This window comes from Scatophagus argus, chromosome 2 (genome assembly GCF_020382885.2).
Source record: "Scatophagus argus isolate fScaArg1 chromosome 2, fScaArg1.pri, whole genome shotgun sequence".
Lineage (NCBI taxonomy): Eukaryota > Metazoa > Chordata > Actinopteri > Scatophagidae > Scatophagus > Scatophagus argus.
Genome location: NC_058494.1, coordinates 3,908,652 through 3,930,335, shown reverse-complemented (window position 1 = coordinate 3,930,335; position 21,684 = coordinate 3,908,652). Strand labels below are relative to the sequence as shown.

Sequence of the window (21,684 nt, the reverse complement as noted above, 5' to 3'; positions counted from 1 at the left end):
TTCAAATGGCTGTAATCAAAGACATGGGAGGGTCACTGTTAAGACAACTTATATATATCAAACGGGCAAGAATACTCCACAAATATTCCCCTATTTTCCCACAATACATTTATACCCCTGTGGTAGGTACTGAATATAATTCAAAATTAGTGTAATTTCTGATCTATATATACACTTTGTGGATTGAATTGAATTGTGGATTGAAATACACTATACAGACAAAAGTTTTGGGACATCTGACTATTATACAAACAGAGACTTTAATGACATCACATTTTAAATACATAGGCAGCTTTACCGCTATAACAGTTTCCACTCTTCTGGGAAGACTCTCCATAAGGTTTTGGAGTGTTTCTGTGGGAAGTGAGGTCAGGCACTGATGTTGGACCAAAAGGCCCGCCTCACAATTTCTGTTCCTGTTCATCCTAAAGGTGTTGGATGGGGTTGAGGTCAGGTTTCTCTTCTACACCAAACTCATCCAACCATGTCTTTATGGACTTTGCTTTGTGCACTGGGACACAGTCATGCTGGAATGGAAAAGGTCCTTCTCCAAACTGTTGCCACAAGGTTGGAAGCATAGCATTGTCAAAAATGTCTTGGTAAGCTGAAACAGATTTCCCTTCACTAGAAGTCAGGAACCAAGCCCAAATCCATAAAGAGGTGTGTCTGGATACTCTTGTCTATATAGTATATGTGTGGCCGTTGGTGCACTTAATAGGATGTAGTATGTGAATTCAATTTCATAAATCCAGTAAAATCCTCCCTTTTTCATGTGCAGTCAGTCAACTTATACTTCCTCTTCGAAACAATGGAGTAACATTCATGAAAAAGAATATTGTGTTTGAATCAGCACAAAGCCTTGTTTTGGAGAGAATTTTATATATTTCCAAACTCCTTTCTACTACTTCCTTAACAACCAGTGTTGTTTTAAATTGACTTTTGAGAAATAACTGGCAGAAATCAAAGTCTACTTTTGATTCCAGGACAGAAAAATTAAATGAGAATACAAATCTTTATCACTTTAGTGATGAAAAAGGAAACACTTGAATATAAAAATATTTCTAGGTAGACATACAAGCTACAATTGACCAGCAATTGTACAAAATAAACATAAGAGCAATAAAAAAACAAACAAAAAAAACAATCATAACTCTTATAGTAGCTCACTTTACTTGTTAAATCAATATTTTAGCATGAAGTTTTTATGTGGGTCAATCTGATGAAAGCTGACTAATCATTGGTAGACAGCTGAGAGCTTTCAGTAGCATACAGTATATTCAGCTCCTTTTGGAGGCACAAGGGGTAACAGTAGTTAAGGCAAATATTAGTTACAATGAAATATTAACTTTATGTTCTTTGATTATGTTAAACATGTTCAACAATCTGAAGAACTGTTCGTCTCCATATAACCTTTCATGTACTAAAAATCCTGCAAACCAGCCTCTATACATGATCCAGCACTTGCTGCTCTGCTCAGCAGGGCCAAATGTTTCAACTGTCGATGAATATTCACAAACTTCACCTTCTTTTGAAGTGTTTGAGAGAAACACTTGCACTTTCCGGAGTCCATTCTACTCCTTGGTGGTTCCTCGTGACAATAAATCGTGACCTCATCATCTGCATGATCACATACATTTTATATGTGCATAATATACAGCTTTGTTTCTCTTCTTTGTCCTATTCACACATCCACAAATCTATCTACATAACATAAGATCTAAAAGCACCACAAGAATACTACAAAACGCAACTATTGTTTTGGATCAACTCCAGTTACACTCTCCCTGACTATTCAGCTTGAAGGCAGTTTCCGTTGTGCAGGACTGCAGGAATGCAGAAGTTAAGGTTAGGCCCCTTCCTGTACAGAAAGTGGAAGATCTGGTTATGGGGCCGGCTGTGAAGCTCAGCTTTGATTCGTTGAGGGTGTGTGTCAGGGGCAAGCTGCTGACTGGTGTCCTCAGTGACCAGAAACAATGCATAGTTCTCAGGATCGGGGATCTTGAACTTGTAAGCGCAGAGTGAGCAGACCTCCTCTGTGGTTGTGTAAGGGTGGACAACCATGGTTTTCGCAGTGCAGCCAGTGTCCACTTCCTGTAGGGCCACACGGAGATAATTCTACACAGGGGAACAAATAGCTGTATGTTAACATTTGGCAGTATAGACAGAAATCAGCATTACTAGTGAGTCAAGCAGGCAAGCAGAAAAACGATACATGCAGCCTTAGAAAGAAATCATGTGTAGTTCTTAAAAAGTTCCACTAGAGGATGCTTTCTCCCCAAATTATGAATGCTGTGATGTTAGTAGAAACTGCAGATGTAATCCTTTTCACTGACACCTTTCATGCACTTTTCCAATGCTGAGAGCGAAGAGTTGATGTATTTGGAATTGGTACAACTTAGACTCACTGCCTGGACTTTCAAGGTGGGCTCAGGTCAGGTGTGATACCTGAAAGTCGTCCACAGATGGCACTGAACGCTGGGCAGTGCGCCTACGGTGCCACTGGTGTAGAGTGTTCCTGGCCTCGGAGCTCAGCACCCGGGCTGCCTGCTCCTCCTGGAAGTTCTTGATGAGGGCCATGGCTCCATATGCACTGGTCAGGTAGTAGCCCCCTGAAGGGCAGAAAGGACAGCAAGATTGAGGATGGATGTAGAAAAAGAAACAACATAGAAGGATACAACACATCAGAGCTATTTATCCAGAAATGAAACCAGATGACATTTCACACACTCATGTAAACGTTACCAAGAGTGGTCAAACACTACCTCATTTGTAACAGAAATGAATCAGAGCAAGAATTTGGTATGTATGCACATTCTACAATGAGACTACAAGCCAGACAGGAAAAAAGAAAATATTTCATTCTGGGAGGGTTCAGCCTCCTTCTCGCTTTGAACCTTTTCCAGCCCATTCATATCAAACACTGACTGGAATTTCCCACCAATATCGTAAGGACTTCCCTTGCTATGTTTCCATAACTCAACTCAGCTGAGACGGTGTGGTAAAAGGTCTGAGATATGAAAATCAAAGAGTCACAACGTAAAAAGCAAGTGCAAATGATCACCACAAGAACACTCTCGAGCATTTATTTCAGCAGCACGTGATAACAGAAGTGTCTTATCATTCTTTACAACCAGCATCATGGTGCTGATCATGTTATCTGTGCAGGTTTCGTTTGAAAACCTGATTGTTGCTAATGTTGTCTATTTGTTATGTGGTGCTGGTCAGGTTACGTGCATGTCTTAAAACCATCACAGTGAGTTAATGGACTGGCAGAGCTGAGGGGAACTGCAGAGGCTGGTGATAATTATCTGAGTGCCTGACATTGTAATTTGACCCATTTTGACAAAAATATCAGAGGCCCATACTGTGTGGTGCATCCATATACCTTATACTATACTATACTACAACAATCTCATGCTGCAAAGGGCAGTTGGAAAAAATGATGATCAAGACTTCCAATACGTGACCTCCACTCTTGAGCTCTAATGATATCAACCACTTCCAACAAACCAGAGGTGTGCCTTCCATTGACAAACAGTTTCTGTTTGCGCTTCCTCCTGGAGAGAACCTCCACTGAAAAGGTTATACAACCGAGTGAAAGCACATTATCCTCACACAACAATGAGATCTTCCTGACCTCATGCATGGAATATCAAACATTATGTAACTTGAAGCTAAATGTCTTCTGGAAAGTAAGAGTTAAGAAAGGTTAAAAACTAAAGGTGACCGGGCTTTTGCTGTCAGAGCCCCTCGACTTTGGAATGACCTTCCCGAGGACGTAAGGCTTACAAGGTCAGTGACTTCTTTTAAATCGCTTCTCAAAACCCACTTTTATAGACTTGCTTTTACATGATGTTGTCTTTTTACTGTCCCCCTTTAACTTATTGGTTTTAAATTTAAAATTATTATTATTTTTTTCAATTTTAAACCTTCTATTTGTCATAATTTGTAGGTTTTGTTTTTAATGATTGTTGAGCACTTTGGAAGCCTGGTTTTTGAAAGGTGCTATATAAATAAAGTTATTCTTCTTATTATTATTAACTAAAAGTTTAAGAGCAGGTGTTTCTGGGTTTTCAAATTGTGTTCTCTGCTTATTGGGAATAGTTCAACATTTTGGGAAATACACTTACTCAGTATAAAGAGGTGGAGGTCTAGCTTGATAATTGGAAACAGAGAGCCTGGCTTTACACTGAATGTGTTACGTTGCTTTTAAACAAACAGGATTCACCTTATTATTTTGTGAGCATTACAGGTTTTGATTAGTTAAGCTACAAACACCCAGACTCCAGACTTGCATAGCAAGGAGAGGGGTAACTCATGATATATTCTATGTTTTGTTTCATTTTTGGATCATGAAACACTGAACCAACAGGACCTACCCTCTCCTTGGAGCAGAGATGGGTCCAGCAGTTCCATCATGTACTGGATCTCTGTGTCCAGCTGAGGCATGTCACACTGAGCCACAACATAAGTCAGCATGGGCAGGAAGTCATCGGCACCGTACATCCTGCCTGGAAGGAAGCAGACAGAGAGCAGAGAAGCTGTTAGGCGTGGTGGTCACACAGGTCAGATGCAGGAAGCAAAGGACATGAACTGATAACACACACGAATTAAAGCTACCTTACTTGTAAAATTAGATTTAGTCTCAGACTTTCCGTTATAAGTAGGATAAAAACATTGGCATTTGACACTGGCCCATACCTGAGTTATCCTGCATGATGGTGTAGATGAGTTTACACACACGCAACAGCAGTGACACCTTTTTCTCAGGGGAGTACATCTTCCTCATGTTTAGGAATTTATGGCTGATCTTCTCTATAGCCACCTGGTCAGGAGGCACAGCTCCATCCACCCCTAGCTCGTGGGGCTTCTTGGTCTTAGCGAGGGCCAGGTTCTCCCTCAGCTGCTGCCAGGCTCCGCTACTTACCTGTAGACCACAACAGACGTTAATGGTAAGGTTAATCTACCCAGTTGACCAGAGACACAGTCCAATGTTACTGTAACAAGTTTCCCCTCGTAGTCACCTGGAAGTCATGTAAAGCCACCTCGATCACACTCTTCAGAGGCTTCAGGACACACTTGTGCATGGCTTTCTCTAGCACCTGGTCTGTAGGAGATGACAATAACACACACACAGACCACATGTAAATGAGAAACTGACCTTTTTGATTGCTAAAGCACATCAACAGATGAAGAAATCATTAATTCCTTAAGCAAACAAATGAGTCAAATTTTCCATCTGAAGGAGCATAATTAAATAAAAAACAAGACACAAGGTGCGATGTCTTATAAAATGGTGTGAGGTGTATCAAGATCATACGCCTTCATATTCCACTGTAACAGAGCATCGCAGCAAGTTGATCATGGGTGTGTTAAAGGATAACTCTGGTATTCTTTGATATTTCAACAAATCCTATGAAAACACCAAAGCCAAGAGCATACTAGTGAATCTGTTACTGTTTTCTTTCTACCCTGTACTCCCAGGTTCTTTCTTTCGTATTGTAGACGCAATTCCGTAAAAAATGTGTAATTACATTCAAAAAAGCCAAGTAATCACGTTACTGAAACAGAAGAGAACGGCATTGCATAAGATCGACAGCAGTAGCCAGTGGGTGCACTTGTCCCGCATCTGTTTCTTGAAATCTACAATAAGAACCAAATTTGTACAGCACACAACATTTATAACTAACTAACCTCAAAGTTTGACATTCAAGAACAAAAAGTCAACTAGAGGATTAAATATTTGCTATGTAGCTAAAGGAGAAGCTGAATGTTTTCTGCGTACTCTTTGAAGAGTTACAGAGTGCCAGTGTCAGCTTGAGTCTGACCTTGATGAATCCAGTCTGGAAGCAAATCCAACACAGAACTTAACTCTGTTCATAAATGTACCATTCATTCGGTTAACATGCAGTACAAAGTTGCACTTGGACCTCTACAGTGGCTCCATCTGTACCTCACCTACATACATAGGCTACGAATAACTTCCTGCCTACCTAAACTATGCACAGAATGTCTCATTTACACAATTGTGACTTATTGTTCACTGGCAGCACTGACACAACTATTCATGCACAAGCATCTCCAGCCTCCAGGCAGGGTTTATGTCCAGCTTATGCAATGAGCAACACAGAAACAGATGCATGTTTTGCAACTCACGTAAACCAGCGAGCATGCAGATACAAGAATCCCATTCTTGTGGAGAAATTTTTGTGTTTTATGGTGAGTCAGAAGAATACCAGAGGAGCAGAGGGTGAATGTGCTCCACTTACACCACAGCACAAACCTCCACACTGTGAGCCAAGTGTCAGCACTGTGGGTTGCTTGAGGTAACCTTCACTGAACATGGCTAAGACAAATAACACTGAAATCACGTACAAGGTGAGGCCTGAGGTGTTTATATTGGGTGGGTAAGTCTGTCAGATCTTCATGTGCACACAAGGAGTACAAAGACAAAACATACAATTGTAGGATGTACATGTAGGCAAACATGCACGCACACACACACACACAAACACACACATATTTGTCCTGCATTTCCTTTGTATAATGAGAAATGTTTGTTACTGGGCTTTATCTAGACTGCAACCTGTTCAAAGGCTTTTCCCAACTGCAATAAACTGATGGAGTGTCTCTGATAAACAATGCACACACACATACACATACACACACACACACACCACTACAACAACAACAACAACAACATACACACCAGCAAGCACAAACACTAAAAATTGTACATGAAACAACCTGTGCAGTTTTCTGGTTTGCAGTGCAGAAAGGACAGTCTTTCCATTCACAAACCTGGTGTTTGCAAACAAGATAAAAGTATAAATACAGCATGTAGTATATACTGTATCTAACCAGTACTTGATGTTTCTATCTCTTTTATTACAGTCGCTACACATACTCAAAAAGTTTGGATTTCTAGCTCCTCTTTAACAATAAACACAAAATATCTAAGCTTATTCAAGCTTAAATATTTCTTTCCCAAAAAGGCAGACTTCAAGTCAAAACATAACCAGATTTTTCTCAGACTTTGTGTAAAGCCCTCTGACTTTCACCACAAACACCAGCTACACTCCACTTCTCCTTTATTTTAAATGTAGTACGTGGGATTGCAGCATGACGTCAGCAGGACTGCATGCTCCTGCCCATACTTATGAGTTTTGATCCTCAAGGGGAAAATGAACACCTTGTAAATTTCTAGAACTCTACAGAACTAATTCATATTGGTTTTTCACATGACAGTGTCTCAAAATCGCTTAGCATTCCTGCTCAGATAATCTGTTTAATTTTAAGATTAGTTTACTAGTTGCTATACAAAAACATTTCTTCACATACATTTTATCCCTCCAAAGGGAACAACATGTGTGTGTCTGTTGTCTGTTAACCAGAATGGATCACTTCTCTGTCTCTCAACAAGGCTTTGCTGTTGTTGTTTACAATGAACAAGGGATGTGAGATGAGTGCAAAGACTTAATTACATATTCATGCAAATACTCAAGTCCAGAGTAATCTGACTGGGATGAAACATCCCTTTGACAGAGCTGCACAAGCCAGCATACTTTATTTTCATAGTCATCATGACCTCAGTTCTAATATCACAACAATACTTTAATTTTACACCATGTTATTCTACAAAATCCCTTTCTCAAGTAACTAAACAATCCAGCGGTCTCAAATGTTTCACACTGTCACAACACAGCAGCCATACAGGAATTTTGCTTTGGTAAATTAGTTGAAGAGACTATGAATATGTTTTGCGGGATATGTGTCAGATTAAATTAAATCAATTAAATTAAACTACTGTCTTCCAAAAGGATCCTCTGTGAGCTAATGCCAACAAACAGAGCCAAGAATAAATCATTGGAGCACAGCACACCGGCAGTCCGGTAACTCAACACCACTAATGAGACATACTAATATGGAAAACTTCAATCCAAGACAATAAGCTTGGCCACTCACGTGACACTGTGAATGAATCAGCATTAACGAAGCAGCACTACAAAGGTTTTACTTCTCGAATTAAAAACTGGAAGGAAAACATGTAGAGAACTGTTGTAGGAGATGACTAAAATATCACACATGTGCCCACGCGTGAACGAGCGGATGTGTCACAAAGTTAGGCCACATAGTCCCACCATGCATCCAGCAAAACGTTACAAACGTTACAGACTTACCAATCTGGTCCTCAGGTATGAGTGACTCTATAGGGGGATCCAGCTCAGAGCTCTGCCGCAGGTAAGCCTTCATCTGTGTCATAAACTGCCTGAGAGTCTGCAGAAAATCCTCCCCTGATGTGTGACAGCCTCGGTTCTCCTGAACAAAGTTGATGTAGTCCTGTACCAGGGAGCCAAAATACGTACTTTTGTCCCTGGACAGCTCAGCGATCCGTTTCACCGCCCGTCTCTCTGGGGTCATAAGGGAGCTGAGCATGCCGCTCACCTTGCGGAAGCGTCCCTTGAGGGCCCTTGGGAGGATAAAAGAGCCACCGCTGAGGCTCACGCCGACCCTTTGCCGCCGAGCTTTGAAGGAAGGACGGAGGCGCATTTCTAAGTCCGCCTCCAGGCCAACCCCGTAGTCTTCCTCCTCTTCATCTTCCCCATCCTCATCATCTTCACTGCTGTCCTCCACTGGGTCTGGATGATTAAGGTGTCGGGATGGACTAGGAGCCAAGCCCAGGGAGAATCCCGGAGACTGTGAATATTCCAGTGAGTCAGAGGAAGAAGTAGACATGCTCATATCACTGAGTCGCTGGCGTCCCCTCTCATGAGGAATGGTCAGACTCCCAGCGTTATTCTCCAGCAGTACATCAGAGGGAGCAGCAGGTGAAGGCTGACAGGATGGAAGCTTGGCACGAGACAGAGCCTTAGCGATGGTCTCATCATCCAGGGCAATGTGGCAGCGCTGAGCCTCCAGATCAGGCTTCTTAGGCCTTGGAGGTGGTGGGTTTGAAGGCACAGGGATTGGTGAGCTGGCAGCTTTGGACGGGCTGCTTTGCTTGCCGCCCATTGTTGGTCGAGCAGGCGCTGGGCGCCTGCTGGAGGACTGTTTTTGCTTTGCTGACACGGCAACAGCCTCTTGCATGCTCTTGGGTTTGGTGGTAGCTGCTGGAGGTCCAGGTGGAGGGGGGGCAGGGCGCCGGCGTGGCATTGAACGTGGGGGAGGGGGACGAGGTGGAGGGGGTCGTGATTTGCCGTTCGATTCGATCTTGTCCACGTTATGCTCACTACCTTGACTGCTGCTTAATGGCTTCACCAACACCTTCCCAGCATTCTCTAGGTTGTTATCAGACTTGACAGTATAAGATGGTGGATCGTCCTCACAGCGGTGATGGTGGTGATGAGTCTGGAGAAACAGAGGGTTGACAAAGCACAGAGGACCGCTGGAATGCCTTCGTTCCACATGAAAGGTGGGTGGAGTAGCGTGGGACCGTAGAGTAGGGGGTGCACTGTCACAGTGAGCCCCAGATTGTCTCTCCTGTGACCCCACAACCTCCTTGTTCCTGTTAGTTCGCTGGGGGCTGAGGGTTCGGCTCAGAGGGCGACGAGGACGGGGAGAATTGCGACGCAGACTGCACAGGGCAGAGTCCCAGAAGCCTGTAATACACAGACACAGAAACACTTAGAGGCAAACATTAACTTTAAGCCAAAACATATACTTCTCCTTGGGTAAGTCAACATTCTCAGAAAGAAAAAATCCTTAGACACCAACGACGGGGATCAGGAGTCTTTACATTAAAAGATCAGTTAAAAATGTAAAAGAACAAAGACAGAATTCTCAAGTATTCCTCACCGACAGGTCAGATGAAGTTTTCTCTTTGCATGTGTTTCTGCTTGGTTGTGTCTTGCTGGTGGCAGAAGTGCGGTGAGTTCTGCCCCATGTCTTTGCTCTGAATCACTGGTTGCCGACACGAAACCAGAGACACAAAGAGGGAGTCGGCCATGCTAATCACAGAGTGGGAGGGCACTACACACTGCACTCAGTTCCAGTTCCTCCACTCCCTCATCCTGCTCTGCTTTCCTCTCTCATACTTCAGCTTTGTGCAGTCTTTCCCTGCACCACCTCTATAGCTTTAAGGCCATTTTCTGTTAAATGAATCTACTGCTGTCTGCAAACCTTATTTCTATATTTCTATAATGTTCCTGTGTAGAACATGTGCTTAATCATTCCATTGTTTTCAGCTATTTGGCAAGATAGTTCTCATGCTAACGCAGCCAGATTTAATAAGCACTTAAAAAGATTCTGCTGTATCCAAGTATAATTATGTAGTTATACCAAAATCATTTAACCATACTGAAAAGAACAGCCAACAAAGCATACCACTTCAAAAAACATATGCAGTGACTGCAGCATAAGCCTGGTGATGACTGTCTCTGCAGGCTATAAATAGAAAGGTTAACTCTTGCATTCCTGGGGTGATAAAAAAGCAGGGCCTGGCTGATAGAGCAGTTTCATATGTCCTATAATACTTCAGTGTCTGGAGACTGAAATCTGCCTCTGGTATTCTTACAGGTCCATGTGAGCAATGAACACCTGACACTGCGCAGTCTGTCTGCAGAGCAAGCTTACTCCAAATAGCTCATGTACAGTAATACTGACTGACTGTAGGATACTCTGATGCTTTAAAGAGGAGTCCCATTCTCTTTGATTCTCTTGAGTACTCATACTGTTAGAGCAAACACAGTAAATTTAGCATAATGTACATCTGCAAAGCACCGATTCCATCTGTTCAACAACAGACCATAACTGTTCTGAGTTACTTTTTTTAAGCATAGAAAAAAACAACATTCACTAATTAAGTCCAAATGTTACTCTTTAAGACCATGTGGATTAAAAGCGAAAAGCATCAATAGTAAGACAGCAAAACCAAAATGTAGTAAGACATCGAGACAAATAAGGCAAATAAAGGCATGTCTCTGTATAAGCTTTTTCTTTTGAATAAAGATGATGATGTTCCACTGAATATCAAGACTACATCCATGTTAGCAGCTCTGCGAGGCTGTAGTTAGGCACAGCTCTGAGGTAAATATTGACATGAGAACGCTAATAAGGTTACAGTGATAATGCTATCTTTGATGTTAAGTAGACAGGATATCTCAGTTTAGCAAACATAAACGTAAACATGCTACCAATCAGTACGGTGCAGCTGAGGCTGGGGGAATGCTATTCGTTTTGCAAGTACTTGGTCATAAAGCAATGTACAGTATATGGCAAATTGTTGACGGGATGACGGTGCTAGCAAATGTACAGAACCACCAAATTTACAATTTATTCTGAGGAGAATATTAATATCTGTACACAGTTTCATGGCAAGCCATCCAATCTTGCTGGGGTGTTGTTCTGGATGGAAGTTGTGGACCAACCAGGAAGCGGCCAAATAACCAACACTACCATCTCTTAAATCACGCTGCCAACTTGGCTAAAAACATCTATAATTGAATTTCTACCAACAAAAATATCAGTTAATACGGACAACATGCTTATAAAAATGTGCCTTTCAAGCATAACAACAACCTCCATGGCCTCTGGGAAGGCAAATCAGTTGCAAAATCACAATATTGAAATGCATCTGAAGCTGTTTGTAACATGTGTTTGTGTTTCACATGTGCGTGCTCAGATTCCACAACACAGAACATGGCAGTGTGCTTTTTGTCTTTAAATAGAAGCTTTCCAGTGGAGAAGGGGAGTTTCCCTTCATGACTGTACGAGTTAGCTATAAGAAAAGCTCACACTGGCTCACACTTAACAGAATTTACAAGCTCTCCACCTTCACATCAATGCAAAAAAGCATAGCCATGCAGGTTTACACCCACTCCATTCAAATCCAAGAACAGAAAGTCATGTCTGTGAGGACCTATGACGCCGTTTGCTACACGTTCACTTAACGTTAGCACTCAGTGTGTTTTCATACATATTTGAATGTGGTGTGACAGTACGTGTGTGTTTGGACAGCACACGGCCCACTGTAGCTTTCCACTCACCACGCCCTTCTCCCGCACACTGAGCACTGAGCTATGGCGTAGGCGTCTACTCTAGGAAGTTGACTCACTGCAGTTTCACACCGGCTGAGAATAGAATTGAAGCGATGAAGGGACTAAATCAGCTGTGAAACCAGACCTAAATGGTCAGTGCGTGAATTAACATAGAGAAATAAATAAAGCAAGTGTGCACAAATGTCTAGAGAGCTTTAGAAGAGTTGGTAGGAGCAGTTTTGAACACTGGAGAGGACTGGGCCAGCTGTTTCCTTCTGTCTTTATGCCAAGCTAGGCTGATCACCAGCTTAAGGCCATTAGCAGCGTCAAGCTTCTCATCTAATCATCGCTTCAGCTAAATTAAAAAAATAATAATACATTTAAATAAAAAAATATGATTGATTAAAATACACCAATACAATACATACAAGTCTTTTACTGGTGTGGAATGAATGTAAACTGATGAAAATCTAAAATCTGTAGAGTGCTTTGCTGTAAGTAATGCAGTGAGTGTTAACCAAAGTTGATTTGTAGTTCAAACCTGGTGGTTTTAGCCATGTGTTAATCCAGAACAAGTGAAGTAATAAATGAGGCTACCTGCTCCAAGCTGAGCCACCTCCTCCAGCTCTTTCTGAGTCTTGGCCGATGCAATGGCCTCTGGGAGTTTGAGGGTGAAAGGCAAGATGTCCCTAAGTGAAAGATGAGTGGGCAACAAATGTGACAGAAAATAAACACAAGAAATATGCAAAAAGATGACAACGTTAAGCAAGGTAGGACCTGCAGCAATCAAAAGTGAGTGGGTCAAGTCATGAAACTTAAAATGCTGATATAACCGTGTACTGTTGATGTACTGGTGAGAGATTCGGCCTCGTCAGTACTGCTCAATATGTACTGCTTTCCAGTGCATATTGTTCTCATTTGACAATGATATCCCCAAACAAAGGTGATGATGCCATATGTTTATTTGGCAAAGGAAAGCTTGAACCTCTCAATAATACAAGCGTGCTTCCCTTTGTTTCCATTACAAAGCTATATGGATATGAATTTAGAGTATGCAATACAATGCATGAGACAGTATTCATCTCAAAAAGTATGATTTGCATTTATTAGAGGCCTGTTTAATGGGAGATCATCTCTCTAGCTACATCCAGTAGTGCACTGCTTGCAGCACATTTTTCCTCTATTTCCTGTGTCTGTTGTTTTAACTCCTGTGTCTGTCTGCGTCTCCTGAGCTGAAACAAGAAGTGAGAGCCTTGGGCACTGAGAGCTGACTGCTTACTCATCAAACATTATTTTCATCCATGGAGTTTACCCTCTTGTCACAGAGCGAAACACGGGGAAGCTGGGGATGTGACAGATAGTAGTAGGTAGTTTACCTGCTGATACAGTAGAAAGCGACCAGGCGAAACAGGTCTGCAAAGCTGATCCCAGATCCCTCAAGGGAAAAGGCTGCAAACAAATTAAAAACATACAAATTAAATTCAATACATATGATACTGTTGCATTTGTAAAATATGTTCCTTCACTATGTCCAGCCTTGTCAGCAGCTTTATTACTTTTACTGTTTTAAGTTATGATACCAGTGCGGCTCTGTAAATGGAAACATTGAGTCAGTTCAGTTAAAGTTTTAGCTTTGTATTGTTATTTTGATATTTATCATATGCATAACAGGTTGATCTCAACAAAACTAAGTGACCGCTATTCATTCAAACTAGCAGAATATTTTAGCACCAATAAAGACAAACTTCCCATATGAAAATAATTAATTCACAATATATTTCGATTATTTTCATTAGTTTGGTTACAGGGGCATGGTTGGGGCAGCTACTTGGGTCGCGCTGCTGGCCGTGTACTTGCCACCAATGAAAGTCAGCAATGCTGTACTGAGGAAAGGCTGGGACAAAGGACGGGACCATAACACAACTTGTTCTCTGTGGAGCAGATCACCACTGACAGGAAGGAGAAGGACAACACTGCATCAACTGGGTGAACTATCGCTAAGCTGCACTTGATGCCAAACTGTTGAATACCTGAGTCACCATGTCATCATTGCAGTCCCAGTCCTCAAACACTGACAGTTCCTACCGATTTAGCTGTTAACACACAAGTCTTCACTCGTGGCCGACCCAAATGATCCAGCTAATGGTATTTTATAATGTTTTATTATGGTCAGTGAAATGAAGGACTTTCGTTACACACTGGAAGGATTGCTGCAAAATCTTATACAAAGTTTTATGGTCCTCAGGTGACACATCCAAATTACTTTTAGCATACCAGCAGATTGACATTTTAGACTTTCTGTGAAATGTCTAAACAAATACCGGATGGACTGCTATGAAATCTGGTATAATATTCAAGGCTCCCAGAGGATAAGTTCTGATGACCTTGTTTATCCCCTGACTTTTCATCCAGCACCACCAACGGGTCAAAGACTTGAATTTTGCTACACAATACGTATTTCTAGTTTCAGTGAAGAATGTGCATCTTAAAGACATCAACATGACTTAATTTTATATTCTATTTAAAAAAAACAAACAAAAAATACAAAACATTATTTAAAAGTGAAGTTCATGCACAAGGGCATCTTAACACAGCAATCTGTGCAACATGAGAGGCCAACTGGAGAGCAGCTGACCCACATCTAAAGGCCAAACCAGGCCAAAGGCACTTCCCTCCCTTCCATGTGTGCTGTCATTTCAGCACGGAAAATCCACAGCTGGTATGTCATCACTCTTGGGCACTGTCACAACTCCATGACTAACTCCCACGCACAGTTACAAATTAAATTACAATCTTTGTTTTAGTATAATAAGATCACAGTTGTTAACAATCAAACATTACATTTTCAATGAAATGTTCATGTTTTGTTTTTGAACCCGGTGGTGACATGCTTACGCACACAAACACAATGTCAGCGCGGCCACAGACTCTCATTTCTCACTTGTGTATGGGTTTATCTTTGTACACATTACACAGAGGCGAACAGGAAATGACATCTTTAACTCTCTTACTCAGAGTACAGTGTTGTTACAGAGGTGGTTATAGTTCAACAAAACATAATCAGGAGACCAAAGGAAAGCAGCAATTAACAGTTTGACAACTCTGACTCTATGCCAATATAAATTTCTCTAGCACATAGACAGAGATAATGTGAAAGTCTGTTTCTTCTTTAATTGTCAATCTATCCGACAATATCTATATGAATATCTTAATACAGATAACCCCAGCCATCCAGCACTCAAAATTCTTTCATAGTACTTTAAAACTTACTGTACTGGCTCTCTCTGACAGGGAAATGGCTGATGGAACTTCCTGACTGATCCTCCTTGAGACGCACAGACAGAACCTTTCTCTGCAGAGCCGCTGACTTCCTGACCAAGAACACCTGCCCCAAGGAATTGCATGTCATGACATATAATACAATTTCAGATAATATTCAGCATTAACATTTGTATCCCAGGATGGTAACTCCTCACCCCTGGTTGCTGTTTGAGCAGAATGTGGCTGGCCTCCTCCTCACTCACTGCTAGCAGCAGCCACACCGGGTGGGTTTGAGTCAGCCTGTCCAACACGCTCATCCTCCTTCGCAAGGAGTCGTACCCAGAATCCCTTTCACCACCCACCCCACCACAGTGGGGGGACTGCAGGAAAACACCACTGACTTCACTCTCCATCCTGGCAGAGAGACAGAGAGTAAAAGACTTCTGCCATTTGCTGGTGAAAACGATTATCAATGATCTTAGCAAATCGGATTGGACAGAAAGCAAAAAAAAAAAAAACGAGCTAACAAGAAGGTGTTTTAATAGTATCAGGGACAAAAAACAGTCAGGCTGATGAAAGTTTTGATTAAGAGTGTAGAAAGATGGAGAAAAGCAAAACAAAGAAAAGCAAACCAAAAAAAAGTGAAAATAATCTTACCCTTGCAGGTCCATGGGCTCCTTGTCAACCGTTGGAGAGGTCTGGACCATCTCCTTCTTCAGCTCCCCAATCTCCAATGCAAATGTGTCAATCAGCTGAAAGAAGATAGAACAAGGGGCTCTGACTGATGAGGGAATATCAGAAAGAGAAGAGAAGGGGGAACACCAGTAAACGAAACCGACAGCATTGCTCAAAAGTAAATTAGAGGGAAGAAACTGAGAGGAGAGGAAGGAGAGACTGTACTGGTCATGTTTAGAACAAAAGGCAGGGAAACGGTTAGTCATTTTTCCTGTGTGTGGACGTCGTTTCCTATAGGCAGGAAACATGAAGACAAAGCATTGTAAATAATAAAAAAGGATAAAGTTCCCATGTCATGACAGAATATTCCAGGAGACAAGAGTAATTTATTTCTGTCCGGAACATGTTTTAATGTATCAATGTCTTTAATTAGTTTAATTTCCTAATTCCTGATAAGAAAAGCTTTTGGAGTTGCCTGACTAATCACCTTGACAATTGTTCCTCTTTTTCAGAATAAAAAGAAAAACTTCAAGATGCATGTAGAGCAGACAAAATCAAGAAAACAGCTTGAGTGCTACTTTTTTTTTAGTGTTTATTTGATTACATTTTGTCAAACTGGCACTATTAAAATGGTGTCTAACCCAACACCGCCACCACACACATGCACACAAACACATACTATGGCTGTTGTTATGTTATAAACAAACAAATAAACCAATACAACAATAAAATAAACAAACAATAAAACAGAAACTGAGGAAACGCTATGCTAATATGCAATGAGAAAACGTCAAATGAAGGATAATTTTAACAGTAAAAATACTGAAATGCAGAAGAATTAAGGAATAAAATAGAATAAGACAAACAAATAAAATATAAAATAAGTAGTAAATACTAAAAGAATAAAAAACTAAATAATAATAGATAAGTACCTTAATTACCGCCATGATCTGTGTGTCACAGTGCCCACTGCTGCTGAAACTGTTAACTGTTGTGCTACAATGACAGACTTCCAACTACTTCCAGCTTTGAACTGTGGCAAGGCGTCCCTTTTACCTTATGCAGCATCCTTGCCTCACATCTCTCCCTCTGTATCCCCTTCCCACCCCCTTCAAAAAGACTCTTTAGAAACAGAATTGAAACCAACTGTGTTCATGTTGTTCTTTTCCACATTCTCTCATTCCACATTTTAGAGCTCTCTCAGCCTCCTCAAACATATCTGAGCAGATGTTGAAATTTGGATGCTTTACAGTGATGATCTGGGTCAAACACTGAAAACAAGATGGCCTCTAAAGGCCTGTTTAAGTACTGTATTGCTGCATCTGGCCACAGAGCACAACATAATGAAGACCACAAATCTGAGGCAATCAAGGAAAAGAATGTAAATATAAATTATACATGGAAAATGTATGTCATATTATCAGAGTTGTTCTGATGTGGTAAACTCCACCCATGTAGTGCAAGCACAAAGAATCGTGCTCAAACACTACTTTCAATGAAGACTCTTACAATATGCATTTCAACCAGTAGGAGGCATCCTTTTCCAAATTTTCCTCCACCAGCTGGGCTCCAGACCAGACCACAGTCCCCCGTCCACCCCCCTCACCACCACCCCACACACCCCCAATTCCAGGACTAAGTGGAGCCAGCTCTGTTAAAGCCACAGACTCCACCAGCTTTTTGTCAGGTCAAAGCTCTATTATACAACATGAGTCAACAAGTTAGCTCCACTCTTAGTAGAGCACTGAAGACTGTACAGCTGATACAGGGACCGGCTTAGTTTGAACCCTCATGAAGACAGGGACATCAGAGTCTCAGCTTAAAGTGCTCGGAGCACCACACTTCTTTAAGAGTTTGAAGTGATGCTGTTGGTCATTAGTGCTTGTTCGTGCACACATACTTGGCCAATAAAGCTGATTCTGATACTGATGTAGAAACAGAAATTCAGGCAGTTGGACTTTTATGAGATGGATTACCAACCAGGCAAAACAGGCAACTGCTCACACCAACCCCAGGTTCAAGATGTTTGTAATAATTTGATTATTTGAACATTTTCTAGACTATGCAAACTAAAGCAATGCAACAAGCAAACTGAGAGGGCCCTGCTTGTTTTACCTTATTTATTACCTGTCTCTAATGTCTGTCTTGCACAAGTATCCCCGTGCCAAAATATAATTTGTCTGTGCTCCTGGGCTAACAGCATTATTAATACAGCCATGAAAAGAAGCAGAAACCTTGTGTTAAGAGACAGACATTGAGTTATATGAATGAAAGTGGGGGATTAGGGCCAGAGGAGGAGACATGGGAAATTCCTGAGCTATGAAATGAAGGTCAGTGAACATGAGAGTTGCTGAGTGACTGACTCTGGGCACAACGCCTTGTGGAGCTCTAATGGTGGTGCCCATGCAGGCCTTATTTCACACTGATCACAAATAGAGGAAAATGACTGACATTCAAGAAAGCTCAGAGGCCAAAGTCTGCGTTTCACTTTTATGAACCTCATCGACCTCATTCATCTGGTTTGTTTCCACTCTCTATTGAGTTCATTCACTGTGCACGGCACATGGGCTAGACAGACTGAAGCTGAGAGGCACAGCTCATGCACAGACACACACAAGAGGGTTATTTTTTCAGGGCCTGTAACATTGTGAATGTGTGTGCATAGAGGTAAGTGATTCTCTGCATGAGCTGCTGTTAAAGCCATGGATGGAGTCAATGGGAAACTATGTGTTTGGTTCAGACACACAGACACATAAAGAGAGATCTTTCAAAGGGTTAGTGAGGATGGAAAAACTGCAAAGGAAATTAAAAGTGAGACAACTTTCGGTGTTTGTCACTGTTGATCCTGGTCTAAATGTATCTTTTTTAGCTTTGAAAGTTTATTTTGTTCAAGACACTGAGTGAACTATGAAGACATAGCCATAAAAGCTTGCATTAAAACACAATGTGCATCATCATCAAAATTTTAATAAAGAGCATAAATTTAACTTCTCCATTTTTTTGTATGCCCGCCTGCACAGAAAGTCAAATTGAGAGAGGAAAGGCCTACAAAACTCATCAAACTTTCAAAGCAGGAAGTGTTGATCAAATAACATTGCAATGCCTATTTCTCAACTCAAATGTTTTCAGAAATTTGTTTTAGTTTACTGATAGCTACAACATATTTTTTTCAAGCCAAAATGAAACACCGCCCGACTCACTGTACGACATCCACCAGCTGGAACATTTAGTGTTCCAGCGTGGCCCAGTGCATCTGTGTTGTTACGGGTTTTCTATCTTTTGAGGAAAAGGGAAAGCACAGCCCTTTTTCCACTGTTTTGTCTAGTGATGTTGCACAATTTTTAAAAATATTTGCATCTCTCTACTGCATGCTTGCATGTTGAAATACCCCTTTGAATTAAGACCAGTGGTGTTACTGAACCCTGCAGGAGCTGGGATGGTTTCTGTTTATCTGATGGTGCTTCTAAATGGCGCAAGTTGAACCAAACAAGTTGAAGCTCTGATAAAAGAGCAGCAACGCTGAGGACGTTTCGTTACCTTACTGTATTATACATATGCTGCACCACAGTGCAACACTGAGCAGGACTCAAACACTGTGAAGTTCTAAAGGTCATATACACAGTCTATGGTGTGAACGTATTATTTGACTGGCAGGTTCAGACAGCAACAGCAGAGAGGAAACAGATTTGGCTCATTCCTTCCCCAGAAATAGACCGATTTCATAAAACAAAGGAAAAAAACAATCTGGATGGATTGGGGGGGGTTAGAGGGGTGACCAAGTATTTGCACTGTGAGTGAGCAGTGTGAGCAAGAAAACAACAGAGACAAAAACAGAGAGGAGGAGGAGAGAGAGAGAAAGAGAGAGAGAGAGAGAGAGTTTTATTACTCCTGTGAGTTTTTGTCAGGCTGCCAACAGCTGCAGCTGCCATTCCTCACTTCCAGCACTCCTTCAATATATGGCCGAAAGAGAAGGAAAACAGTTGAACGACAGCTCCGCTTTCATGTCTCATCAATCAATATTCTATTACATTTCTTGAAAATATTAAGGAATATGGTCAGTCGGAATTAATAATGTGGAAATTTGCAGCAAGTCGACAAGCAAAATAGTCCCTGAGTGCATAAATTTCTAAATTCTGTGATCAGTGCATAAGAAAAACGTCCTGAGAGAAACAGAGCTCAGGGGCTGTCAGTTTTGCTGTTTAAAAATAGTATAAAAGTCAATAACATAGATGTTTTACATGAATAAATCTTTCTAAATAATGTAACAGTTAGCGAAAGCCATGCTACTCAAGTCACGACATAAGCAGGGAACTCCTGAAGCACTGAAAAAAATGACTGTTCGGTGTTTGTCTACCAAAGGTGATCTTTGCGTAGCTGTAAATGAAATGACCAGAATGTAGCTAATCAATCAATTCACTCAATTTATGACATAAAGCTAGCATAACATAAAAAACTAAATCAAGTCAATATGTCTAAAGCCAAAGGCCAAGATTAGGCTACATTTGGGGACAGACCACTGCACTCATCATGGACAGATTATTGTTGTCATCACAAGCAGCCAAGCTAACACTAGTGCTAACAAGCTAATTTGATTGTTTGCTTACATTTTTCTGACCCTGACTGGCTGCCTGAGGTTTGGCAGTTTTGTTTCATAAGAATTTGTTAAAAAAAAAAGATCCCTCTTCACTATCTGATATTTGTCCAGACAGACATTCAAATGTAATACTGATGAAACTGTTAAATAATGTTTAAATAGGGCTTAAAGGCATCTGCCTGAATATTTATATTGGATTGCATTTTGGAGGGATTGTGGAGACTGGATAGTGACAAGTTTTCTTAAAGCCTAATTCCAGCGAATTAGAAATGCATTAAGTTCCTAAATAAAATCATGATAACTTGCCAAGGACAGTTGCTGAGTCTTCTTCATGGTTTACCTTCTTGTACAGTACAAGTAAACAAACTAGTATTGCGACCAAAAACTAGCCTCCCAGCGCCTTCATCTGTCTCTGCCCATCTTGTTTTGCAGGTGGTAGTGGAGAGCGTCCAGTTGCATTTACTGCTACTCGACCAAGTCAAGATGGTTTCTGTTTACCAAGATGAGGACATCACTTATTAGCCTCATTTATGTGGGACAACCATTGTGTGTCAAAATTGATCATTTTCACTTAACCGCAGCAAACAGCTAAAAGAAAACATAACTTTGAATTTAGCCCAAGCTAAGAGTGGCTATGTGACAAGCTACTGTGACTGAAGTTCTACATACACACATTTTTAATTTAACATTTTTTTGATTTTTGAGATGAAGTTTCCTTTGTTTGTGTGTTTCAGCATGTGTTGAGTTAGCCCTTACCACAAAAACAAAAAACAAAACATCTGCTACACAGGAACTGTTGTGTTCTACATGTTTGAGTGAACTTTGAGCTCATCCATCCATCCATCCATCCATCCATCCATCCATCCATCCATCAGACCTTACCTTAAAGAAGCTACCGCTCCTGTCCGTGAGGCCGCTGGATGGATTCCTGGGCAATGTGCTGGAGGCCATGTTGTCTTCCACAGGACTGGCTAACTCTCACATCTGAGTGTGCGTTTGCATCTGGGACAACATCAGCAGGGGCTGGAGCTCTGTGGGTCAAAAACACACTTTAGCTGTGGTGCAACCAGAGGAAATTCCTGACTGGCCACAGCCAGTATTATGGAGGTGCTGGTCTGCTGGAATGCTTTCACTGTGTCTCTCTGTCTCCTCTCCTCTTGCTGTCTACACAGTCACCTC

At 41.3% G+C, this 21,684-nt stretch overlaps 1 protein-coding gene across 4 annotated transcripts in view; it reads right to left on the bottom strand.

Annotated features, from left to right (window-relative positions):
* Positions 1-862: 862 nt before the first annotated feature.
* LOC124065862 (ras and Rab interactor 2-like) overlaps positions 863-21,684 on the bottom strand; it is a 29,388-nt gene continuing 8,566 nt past the window's right edge. For 3 of the 4 annotated variants that reach the window (XM_046401723.1, XM_046401714.1, XM_046401732.1), the window contains 12 exons: positions 21,388-21,536; positions 15,894-15,988; positions 15,452-15,650; positions 15,246-15,360; positions 13,352-13,424; positions 12,573-12,664; positions 8,181-9,599; positions 5,025-5,107; positions 4,702-4,927; positions 4,380-4,511; positions 2,446-2,609; positions 863-2,115 (listed from right to left, as the gene is read on the bottom strand). In XM_046401723.1, the coding sequence (XP_046257679.1) occupies positions 1,789-2,115; positions 2,446-2,609; positions 4,380-4,511; positions 4,702-4,927; positions 5,025-5,107; positions 8,181-9,599; positions 12,573-12,664; positions 13,352-13,424; positions 15,246-15,360; positions 15,452-15,650; positions 15,894-15,988; positions 21,388-21,456 (2,994 nt within the window). In that variant the 5' untranslated portion in view covers positions 21,457-21,536 and the 3' untranslated portion in view covers positions 863-1,788. Of the gene's footprint in view, positions 2,116-2,405; positions 2,610-4,379; positions 4,512-4,701; positions 4,928-5,024; positions 5,108-8,180; positions 9,600-12,572; positions 12,665-13,351; positions 13,425-15,245; positions 15,361-15,451; positions 15,651-15,893; positions 15,989-21,387; positions 21,537-21,684 lie in introns of all 4 variants that reach the window. The other variant, XM_046401742.1, reaches the window with a different exon arrangement.